At 33.2% G+C, this 12,149-nt stretch overlaps 1 protein-coding gene across 1 annotated transcript in view; it reads right to left on the minus strand.

The window, feature by feature from the left end:
* Positions 1–6,543: 6,543 nt before the first annotated feature.
* PCDH10 (protocadherin 10) overlaps positions 6,544–12,149 on the minus strand; it is a 56,803-nt gene continuing 51,197 nt past the window's right edge. The window contains exon 5 of the mRNA XM_012766316.2: positions 6,544–10,323. Within this exon, the coding sequence (XP_012621770.1) occupies positions 10,274–10,323 (50 nt within the window). The 3' untranslated portion in view covers positions 6,544–10,273. The remainder of the gene's footprint in view (positions 10,324–12,149) is intronic.

Below are 12,149 nucleotides of genomic sequence, written 5' to 3' on the forward strand. Positions count from 1 at the left end.
CATGTAACAATGCTCGAGGAAAGGTATTACTAAGCCAAATTTACTCAGGGCTCTGAGGCACAGGGAGATTACCCACAGTTACAAAGATAGAAAGTGGCAAAGCCAAACACTGAATCATAGATTTGTCTAAAATAAATCTTAATGTGTGAGTAACAAAAGGCACATTTAGTGTGAAATATTGTTTTTACTATGGCATTCCAGAGATGATGCCACTATTTGCCTTTTCCAACTATCATTTTTATCAGCTGAACACAATGAGAATTTACTGACCCTTCTGTTCCTGCAACTAAAGCTGTTATAGCTGATCAAATTTCTCCTCTTCCTTAAAGAAAAAAAAAAAACTCCTGTAAGAATTTTCTGCTTGAAGCCTATGACTAAGTTAAATAATTGTATTTAGGGAAAAAAAAATAAATATCATTTTATTAAGAATTGTAGAACTTCCAAAGAAAAAAGAAAAGGATATGTTTACATTGATTATACAGATTCCATAGGAAAAAATGACAAATATTTTAAGTTTTTTTTAAACATAAAAATATGACATAAAATAAGAAAAATAGTGAACATTTTTTTGGAAAACTATTGTATGTCTATACAATTTTCTTTATAGAATATGTCAGTTATTCATAGCACTCACATCATTTCATTAAAGACAATTAAATCACATTATGAAGACACAATTACATGGAGTTGGAAAGCTGTGCAGATATCTCTTCTACTCCAAAGTCAATTTGTCTCTACTTTTACAGCATGCCAGGAAAAAAATTACATTACTTCTCAGATTAATGCAGAACATCAACCTGAATTGAGTAGCTTCATTCACAAATCCTTTCAACTTATATTTATTTAAAGTATACTAAGTACTGGGCATGGAGCTAAGCTCCTGGGATGAGGGAAAAAAAATGAATTCTTTATAGTTCCTGATATTTAGAAGATTGCTGTCAAACTAAACCCTGGGAATAGAAAAATACTTTTCTAGTAATTTAGATGAACATGGGAAAGAAACTTCAAATTGCCTTCCATTTCATTGTTCTAAAAAAATCCAGGATTCCTTTGGATGACAATACATAGATAGGATAGTAAGTGATATATTCATCAATAATTATTCTTATAGCAATGTAAAATTCCTTTATAGTTGTCAGATGAAAATATTTCATAAACATATTGATTTAATATGTAAGTGTTATCACATCAACAAAATTAAGTCACTCCTATCACAACCCTATTGTAAGAGCATACAAGGGAAGAAGCCAAAATGTCTAACTACAGACATGGCTTGTTGGATTGTCCTGGCTGGAAGGTAGCATATTGGACTGAGGAGAGCAGAGAGCGATTGCAGCCCAGATGTGGATTATGGGGAGAGACAACAGAGATGTCCAGGGACCCAATAGAGAAAAACAGTGAAGCTGAGAAAAAAGATAGAGAGGAGAAGACAGCAGTGTGGACCAAACCCAGAAAGGTTGGGAGCCCAGTGAAAGAGTAAGGGGACCTCCCCTCCCTCACCTAGGTACCTTCAGTAGAAAGCATGGCACAAAACTTATTGGCACAAAACTTTACCCTCTACCAGCCCAGGCACAGCAGGTAAATAAGAGTAGTGGGATGAACAAACCAACTCTAGGAGTTTGGGTGTTAAAAAGGAACAATGCACGGGAAAGTGACACTAAACACCAGAGTGCTGGCTTTCTTATGCCTACACACTTCCTTTTCAGCACCTCCTCAAATCATGGTATCAGAGAAAGTCACTTTAGCTCAGGCCAGCTGATAGTCGTAGCCCCTCTCCCCCCACTGAAACCTCGAGAATACTCTGAACAAAGAAGCACATGAACAGTTACTTCTCCATGGTGGGTACGCATTCCCAGCAGAGCCCACCACTAAGAGGGGGGCCACTGCAATTTGCGAGCTTCTGTCCACCTATGTTTGGCAGGATTACATGCTGGCAGCTTGGACAGGTGGACTGACCCAAGTGTCCCCCCACCCACACGAGAGTGGTACAGGGACATGCAGGGGAGACATCTTGGTCCTGGGCTGGGGTACTGAGGAAGCCCTCATGGACATATCCAACGGGAGAATTTGGAGGGGCACTGAGGAACAGGGATATTCTCTTGTAGAGAATTGAATATTTTCCTTGCTGGAAGTATTCCATAGCCTGAAAGAAGTGGTAGTCAGTTGGTGCAAGTTCAGGTGAATAGGGTGGATGATAGTTTCCAAGTCCAACCTCTGTCATTTGAGCAGCATTGCTTTTTGTGACATGTGGTTTTGCAAAAGGATTGGCCTGTCTCTATAGACAAGTCTTAGCTGCTTAATCACAAACATCCTCATCATTTTGTCCAGTTGGTTGCAGTAGACATCCGCCGTAATCGACTGTTTAGGTTTCATGAAGCTGTAGTGGATAATACCAGCCCTGGACTACCAAATAGACACAATAAGCTTTTTTTGATAAATATTCAGTTTTGGACTGTGTTTCAGCACTTTGTGTTTATCTAGCCATTGTGTCAAATGCTTTCAACTGTCAAAAAGAATCCATTTTTCATCACATGTAGCAATATGGTGTGGTTCGCCTTTATGTCATGACAGCAAAGGAAAGCAAGCTTCGAGATGACTTCTCTTCTCATGTTTCTTTAATTCAAGTGGAATCCATCTATCTAGCTTCTTCACCTTGCCAATTTGTTTCAAATGGTTCAATATTGTTGGAATAGTAACGTCAAACCTTGCTGCTAATTCACCCGTATGTTGAGATGATTTCGTTTCCACAACAGCTTTCAGCTCATAATTATCTACCCTGGTCTCAGGATGCCTGTGTGGCTTATTTTCAAGTAAAATCACCAGAGTGGAACATCAACCTAAGTGTCCATCAATGGATAAATGGATAAAAAAATTGTGGTACATATACTGGAATATTATATAAGCATAAAAAGAATAAAATACTGCCTTTTGCAACAACATGGATAAAACTGGAGAGCATTATGTTATGTGAAATAGCCAAGCACAGAAAGACAAATCTCACATGTGCTCACTCTTATGTGGGACCTAAATATTAAAACAATTTATCTCATGGAGACAGAGAGTAAACAATGGTTATCAGAGACTAGGAAGGGTAGCAGTGAAGTGGGGGATAAAGTGGGGATGGTTAATGAGTGTAAAAATATGCTTAGATAGATAGAATGAAAATATTTGATGGTACAAGGAAGTGATTGTAATCAACAATAACTTAAAGAGGGGAATTGGAATGTTCCTAACACAAAAAAAAGATAAATGCCTAAGGTGATGGATACCCCAATTACCTTGATTTGATTAATTCACATTGTATGCATGTATCAAAACATCACATATGTACTATAAATATATGCAAATATTATGTACCCACAATGATTAAAAATTTTCAAAAAACCTTATAAAAATGTAGGCAGAAGAGCTAAAAGCCAAAGATACTGTGAATTATGAATGTACTCGTTTTAGAGGCTTCCTGTACCACTTCTCTGACAGTGACAAATCTATAGCAGAGGGGATAATTTCCATAGGGGTCCAAGTGAGACTTTAATTTTTCAGATATATTAAATTTGAGGAGTTGGCTTGAAAAACAGAAGGATTTGAAGTGAAAGAACATCTGAATGCTTGAGTCAGGGTATATTGAGACAAACAGAGATATTACACACTACAATGAATCTAGATGTTTTGGAAGGATATAGTTCTTAAATTAGGATAGATTGAACATATTTATATACTGAAGGGGAATAAAACATTGGAGAGGAAGAAGAAAAGAAGGAAATAGTTGATAGAGCAAGGAACCCAAGGAAGCAGGCAGGAAGAAATAGGATTAAAAGCACTGATGAGGAGATCAGCCTTGGAATTTAAAAATTAGTCTTATGCTTTAGATCTCGGAATACTTTTCAGTTACCTGAGTCAACGTCCTTTTCTCTTAATCCAGTGTGGGTTGATGTTCTGTTGCTAGTAACTACAAGAGTCTTGATTAATATAACCAGTGACAAAAAATTTTCCCTTTAAGGTGTAATGATGGGTACAGTACAGATGATGGTGAATTTATGAGGTTCTCAGAGGAGTTATAAGATCCTTTCTGATGCCTAAATTACTTATCTGAACTAGAAACCAAGATTATCCACTGAAAGGTGTGGGCAGGGCAGGCCTGAATTGCAAACTAAAGGAAAGTACTAATTATTTAACATTGAAAAGGAAGAGAAGGAGAATAGAATGAAATAAGATTGCAGATCAATATTTAGTCTGTGTGATTACTGATTTGATGAAATTTAACTAAGTATAGAAGACAATATCAGATTATCGTATTTACTTAAAATTATTTCTTCCAGAACAAACATTTATTTAAATTTTTTTTTCTGTAGCTTTTCATATCCCTTGTCTTTTGTATTTGGAAGATATGCATAGTAGAACTACTCAAACTTGAAAATTTGTTACATGATGTGCTATTACTAATAATCGTACACATCAAATATTAATCATGTAAATCTTGTTAGAAAGCCTTTCTATAAGAAATGAAAAAAGTCATCATTTCCTCCAATACTTACATTAATTCTCTTCTATCAAGATGTCATTTCAATCCCCTTTCTAATTAAGAATAAATAATGAATATAATTTATCAGAGTCTTAAAGAGTTCCTTATTGGCTTTGATTACATTCAAATCGATGACTAATAATCTATTTTTAAATAAAGTATTATTTTCACATAATTTCTGAAGAATAACAGGTATACTTTTAGATCATTAGGTGAAATATATATTAAATAACATATATACACACAAAAATAGAATTATATGAGTGTGTGAGTAAAATGTGTGTGTGTGTGTACTGTTGTCCCTGGGTATTTGTGGAGATTGATTCCAGGACTCCCATGGACACCAAAATCTGAGGATGCTCAAGTCACTTATATAAAATGGGGTAATATATACATGTAACATGCACACATTCTCTCTTATATTTTAAATCATCTTGAGATTATGTAGAATACCTGAGACAATGTAAATGCTACATACTTAGTTGTTCTATTGTATTGTTTTTTAATTTGTATTAGTTTTTATTTTTTAAAAAATATTTTCAGTCCACAGTTGATTGAATCCACAGATGCAGAACTTTAGGATACAAAAAGCTGACTCTATGGTAAGTGAATACATATTTCCTGAACCCAACTTTGTGAAAGCATGTTTTTTAAAAAATTTTACTTTTTGATCTTATAAATCAGAAGAGTTAAAACATATTAAAATGTGAAATAAAAATAAATTATATGTCCATATTCATTGAAAAAGAAATTACCCCAAAACAGTTTTCTAGAACAATAAAATCAATAAAAAGTGTTTCATCTGCATATGAAGAAACATAAATAAAACACTTAATTTTATTCTCATCTGTACTACTCAAAACATATGGCTGAAGAGCATTATTTTTTGACAGTTTCCAACTTAGAAAAAATTTCTTTACTTAAAGTTAACTTATAGGATAAATTTTTACAGCATGGAATTAATTTTTTATACACATAATGTTATGAATATGCTCCCAGGTTCCTTTGGGCTATCAGATAAAGATCATTTATTCTGTAAGTAGTTGAGATTGTTTATGTTGATAGTAGAAAATAATTTTATGAAAGTCAATATTATTACAAATAGTTATAACACTTAGCTAAAGCTCCCCTTATATGTGTATTTAAGACATAGTTGGATAAACTTCACATATGACACTCCTTTATAGTAAAGTGTACATAGTTGATATGAAATCTATAAAGCCTTTCATTTGATGTGAGAAAGAGGGAAAGGTGAAAATAAGCAATATTTTCCTGAAAAAAAGAAACATATGTTAAAAACAGGTTTTTAAGGTGTTTTAACATTCTTATAATTATGGTCATTTTGGATTCTCTTCTAAAGTCAAATAATGATAAATGATTTGTATTATCTTCATGTAGGTTTAACAATCCATCTCTTCTTAAATATTATTCTCTTAAAAAGTCTTCAAATAGGAAATGCAAAAACACTGACATCATTAAGTCTATGATAAATGATCTGATTAACTTTAACTTTTGGAAGATAAATCATTGCTGAGTATGGTGATGAGGACCAAGAAATATGGTTTTTAGGATCTTATTAAAAGTTAAAATTTACAATGGGACATGCAGAGTCCTCCAACAACCTCATGAGCTTGGTAGTTGACCCTGCTATCAATGACCTAGTAAGTGATTTAGCCAGGATTTGAACCCACATACATGGATTCCAAAGCCATGTCACCATTTTTATTATTTCTCATGTGTCAGACATGCAATTCTTTTATATTAGTGTCCAATGGTTTGCTTTTCTTAAGGTGAAGTCTCCACAGGATTGTCTCTTACTTTGCAGTGATATGCAAATTTGAGGTGTTTGCAAAATTTGGGAAAAGGAAATATATAGAACTTGTAGCACTTTGTGATAATTCTTCTCAGTTATTCTATAATCCATCTAAACATATATAACATACTACAAATGAAAATAATAATCATTAAATATTATACTTATTACATGTTATAAAATTTATATAAAATTTTATGTCCATAGAATGTGTCAATAATACAATGAAGAAAGTTAAAGTATTAGTCACAAATTACAAAATAGAAAAGTAAGACACAGTTTGGTTAGGTGATTTTGCAAAACTCACACAGATTTAATAGTATTAGAATATGGATCTTAACCTGGGCCACCTACTTCCATATCCTGGGTTTGATGTGTGTTTAAAATTTACTGCCCCTGTGTATTTCGGTTATAATTCTGTTACTAGTTTGCCACATGACTTTAAGTTATACTCCTCAGGGCCTAATTTTCCTCTTCTACAAAATATGTGGAATGGTAAATCAACATTTGCCAAAGTATGTGCCTCATAACTCATTTTGGGCTGCTAACTTTATAGAAAAATATTTCCATGGTCAGTGGTTAAGAATACTAGGCTAAAAAACATTAAACAAGATATTTGTGTGTAATCAAAGGACTCCTGAAAGACTATTAACATGCTAAGGAATTGTAAATCTTTTAGAAATTTATACAGCATGCAACATCCATTTGAAAATGAAAATTCTTAATACTTCCACTCCCCACCCACAATCTAGTGGAACTAAACATTTAGGGACCATACATGAGGAAATGTTAGACAAGATCTCTAAATAACATTTTATTCCAACATACTTTATTGTACTCTATGCTATACTAGTTTATTTGTTTCCAATACTGTTACCATCAACTCTTACCTCGTTTTACACACATACACACAAACACACACACACAGACACTCAATATAGTGTGAGATATATACTGTCATACTTTGGAGAAATAGGAAAAACCATACAACCTACAACTGAAACCTTCATTTTTTTTTTTTATCATTTCTATTAGTTGCACCATCAACTGTTTAAATAGCACAGCTATTTGGTTTAAATATGGGAGGGATTTATGTATCTGAAACAGTTTCTCTCTAAAATTCAGTATATAAGATATCTATTTTGGACCTTTCTAATGAAGCATTATTTGATGAATTGCTTTGTTTTATCTTTTTCCTCATACTATTTCAGGGAATAGCAGGTGTCTGTAGGTCAAATGTCACCTCCCAGATCCAGCACTCACTAGCCCTGTAAGTAAGAAATAAGAAAGTTTACATGCCTCTCATAGTTCTGTCGTCTGTAATGGGTTAAAAATATGACTTGTTTTAGTGTAAGTGTTGTGATGATGAGGACACTATTTGTCACAGATGGAACACTCAATGAATATTAGTTTTCACTATAACTTTAAAACTATTTTAGTTTTGATTTTAAAATGTGTTGTATATGCTTATTCATTTTTGCCACAGTTTAAAGTTGTACAAAACTCATGGCAAAGATTTCTCTTACCTTTATCAAGAAAAGATGACTTGTATGACCTGCCAGTATAACCCAGAAGCTACAATTCCGCATCACTAATAACTGGCACCATTTGAATAGATCATTAAGAGTGTTGTAGGACTTTTTCTTTGTTTATTTTACTTTTTTATTGCTACCCAGAACTTCCACTGCATTGAGAACTACACATGAATTTATGGATGAGTATGCCCCCAGATCATAAAAGATTCCCCCTATAAAATGGAGATTGTTTTGTCTAACATCATCCTAATTACAATTCAATTCATGACCCAAATTTAGGTACGATGACTGATTTGAGTCTCTGAACTAACTGTGAAAACTTTGCCAAAGTTACATGATTTAAAGTAGTATATTATTTTAAGTAGAGGAAAATCCAGTTTGGAATAACTTTAGAGTCATCATGTCATACTTTATACATTGTCTATATATTTCCTAAAGTATCATTTAATGAAGTGGTACTAATCTCATATATTCTTAAGTTATATGTTTGAAACTTTTGAATTTTTTTCAAATTTATGTCAATTATTTCAGGAAAAAAAATTGGTATTTCAAAAAAATGATAGTGTCGGAGCTAATTAATAATTAAAATGTTTTCCTCAATTAATAATTGAGTTATCAACATTTCCTTTCATACATTCTTTGCAGAATAATAAGTAGTAAGCTTTGCAAAGTGCCGAACATAGTAGAATTTCCTAGCCTAGATTGAATAAGAATCACTGTATTCACCATCTACCTGTTTGAATCACCAATTCTGTTTGAATAAGCATTAGTTTCAAAGTGTATATTTTATTCAAAAATCTTCATCTTCCTCTTGTACTGATTTCAATTGTATTTAATATCTATACATTCTAGAAACACCAGAATTCAGGAGATTTTTGTGTTAAATTTTAAGACATATTTCTCTTTACTACCTCAGATAAGGTGAATATTCCATTCTTTTGTTTGGAATATAATTTCTGGAGAGGTATTTCCTTTATGTAGAAAAGAATAGATTCTCTATGCATAGTGTATGCAAAGGAACAATTCTTAGATGTGTTTTAATTAAATCAAAGCATTCAGGGTAATTGTGGGATATTAAAACTTAACAGTACATATTCTTTCAAAGTAAAGTTAGGTTCATTAGAACCTGTTTTTAAATAAGCATAGTATTGATTTCAAGTTTTGAACATATGAAAACCCATTGTGTTCCTTTTATCTTTCCGCTGGTGATAATATAGAATGTGGGTGCTTTAAATACTCCTGACGTGTCTGTCACTGGCACAACCAACTCCCCTCCTATGCAGAAGAGGCTCTCATTTGTCACTAGGATCTATATGGAGGTGAAGATTGCTATGTAGGTTTCCCATGGACTTCCTAAAATGGAAACTCCTCATCTAGGCTGCCACCTCTAGAGTGACAGATTTGGTAGATGATTCCATCATCAGATCACAGTGTGTTTGACCATTTGGGACCAGGTGTCATCTTTGGGGAAGAGAGTTAAAGCTTTTGTCAGAGTATTTCTCTTGTTTCACTTAACATCTACTCACCTTTTGGTATTGAAGGAACAAAAAATACAAACTGTTAAGGCTCTCCCCAGGCAGACTTTTCATGCTACCCAAGGCAATCTCTGCAGTTATAAAGATTCTTCAATAATCTGTCAAAAACTGACATCACTGTGTCAAGAGCTGTTCATTTCTATATTTCATTTTGGATTGATGTACGTGCACTTTCATATCCTTCAGTTCAACATAACGTTTGGCCTTTCATGTTCTCAGTTTAAGCTACAGGGAATTTAAAGCTATTTCAAAGCATAATTATACCAATCTGCATATAAAAGGCTATATGTCCTACAGAGGGTTGGATGGAAAAGCAAACTCTTTCAAAGAAGAAAATTAGAAGTAATTCCCACAACAAAAATTCACTAAAGTTAATACATTTTTCATCTGATGAGAGCAGGGTTTTTTTTTTTTTTTTTTTTTTTTTCTGGTGAAGCCAATAGATTAATCCAGAAAATGGTGGGGAAATTTTTTTGTGAGATAAGGAAAAGAGTAAAAAAGGAAGTGAAAATTGAAGAGGAAAGTGAAGAATAAAGAAGCAGTGCATATATATTACACATATTGTTTTTGAAAGTGGCCAAATTACACCAGAAAAATCTGTAACAGACAATAGGATTCATACCTACATATTGTATTAGTTACTTATTGCCGTTTAGCAATATACCCCAAAACATAGCAGCTTAAAACCACCATCATTTATTATCTCACAATCTGTGTGGTTTAGAAATTTTAGTGCAGGTTAGCTGGGTGTGTCTGGCTAAGGTCTCTCATGAAGTTGGAGTCAAGCTGTTGGCAGGGGCAGCAGTCTCATCTGAAGCTCAACTTGAAAGTCAGCTTCCAAGCTCACCCATTTGGTTGTTGACAGGCCTCAATCATGTGCTGCATGTGTCTCCCCACGTAGCTGCCTCCACAGTGTCTCTGCAAGCAATCCAAAAAAGAATGACAGCATGTGTAAGAAGGTCCCCCAAATGCAAACAACAGCCTTTTGAAATCTCACTTTTCCCACGTTGATTTCTTAGAGATGCTTTTCTATATCCCACCTACATTCAGGGGAAAGATATTGTTCAAGGTTGTGAATACCAGAAGGGAAAGATCATTATGGGCCATCACAGAGGCTGTCAATACCACGCATCCACATTGGTGTTAAATTGCTTTTGATACTTTTTTATATTACAAAAGACTTTTCAAAATGCAAGTCTTGTAAATGTGATTTTAAACTAAAAGTAATGCTACTACCAAATTCTGCAGTTTTTTAATTTTTCCCAATATATTGCTCTCCAGATATACTCTTGCTAGTTTAAGAAAGTTTCATACCTTGAAATTGATGAGTACAGTTACTTAAACTTTTAAGTAATAGTTTTTATCTTTTTTTTAACATGGAAAAATTGAGATAAAGAAAAAAAACCCCACAAATATAATTGTGTAAATTCTGGAGCTAATAAAGTACTTAGCACAGAAGTTATGTAGCATATGGTTATCCTAGTCCCAAACAGTAAAATGTGTCTGTATGTGCCAGCTCTTAATTACCAGCTCATTAACACTCAGGTGTCAATTGCTAGTGGCAAAGGCAATACCCAAATGGCCTAGTTTCTGTCATGCACAGTGTAATTAAATTGACCTCAAGTACCGAAGCTTGCTAGTTGCCTGATGCCATTTGGACACTAATTTCAGGCACTATTCAAAGTAGAGTAATATGGTGAATAAACGAATGTAATGAGAGAAAAGCTATATTGGGTTTTAAATTTTATTTTCATATGCAATAATAACTTTAAAGACAATTGAATGAATAACCACTATTCTAATCTATAATGAATATAATAATATATATTACACATTTGATTTTAACATTATCTAAAATTTCTTTCAATTTCAGGATAAGGTTACAAAAAAGTGAAAAATAAATTATTATAATAATGGCATATGGGAAAATAAGTTGCATAACATATTTTGTGATTTTATTTATTGGCATGTAATGAAATAAATGATTATATTTTAAATTTTATCAATTCCTAAATATGATCCAATTTCAGACATCATCAGTGTTTTTCTATACAGCTCTAATAACTAACAACAATAAAAATATACTAGCAGGAATCCTAAATTCAATTCTCAAGAATGTAAGATCAGATTTCCTCATGACATTCCCTGTTATATGACTTTACTCATTATGTTTCAACCTCCCACTAAAGATAGAGGAAAGGTAAATTGATAGCCTTATCTTCCTACATCCTCAAACTTCTCTAAACTGAAAATAAAAATCAGAAAAGAAATATCTACAAGGACAAATAAAAGACAAATAAGCGAGAAGACAACTATAACATTTTGGAAGTTTGGATGTAGATACATAAGTTGTAATTGACATATTAGTATTGAAAATATTTAACCCTTAGCTGGAAGTTAAGAGTATGAAGAAGAAAATTTATGTAATTCACAGAAATTTTCAAAGGCTCAGGAATTGATAGTATGAATTAGCTCTGAAGTAGGGGTGAATATAAAACTCAAAAGAAGGATCAAAAATATTACTAAGAAGCAGTTAGATCTCCCAGATGTCGTCATCAACTATGCACATATAGGTGATCCACTATTTCCTCTGGTTATAAGACAGGAGATTTATTATTCTAGACCTAAGGATGTTAAAATAGAGAGTGGTTAGGTTAGAAGACAGTTTAATGTGCAATCATCAAACCAAGAAGAGTTTGGATCTTGAGTCTCCCAGATTTCTTTCCTCAATTAGTTTTCAGAAT

Source organism: Microcebus murinus, chromosome 15 (genome assembly GCF_040939455.1).
Source record: "Microcebus murinus isolate Inina chromosome 15, M.murinus_Inina_mat1.0, whole genome shotgun sequence".
NCBI classification, from domain to species: domain Eukaryota; kingdom Metazoa; phylum Chordata; class Mammalia; order Primates; family Cheirogaleidae; genus Microcebus; species Microcebus murinus.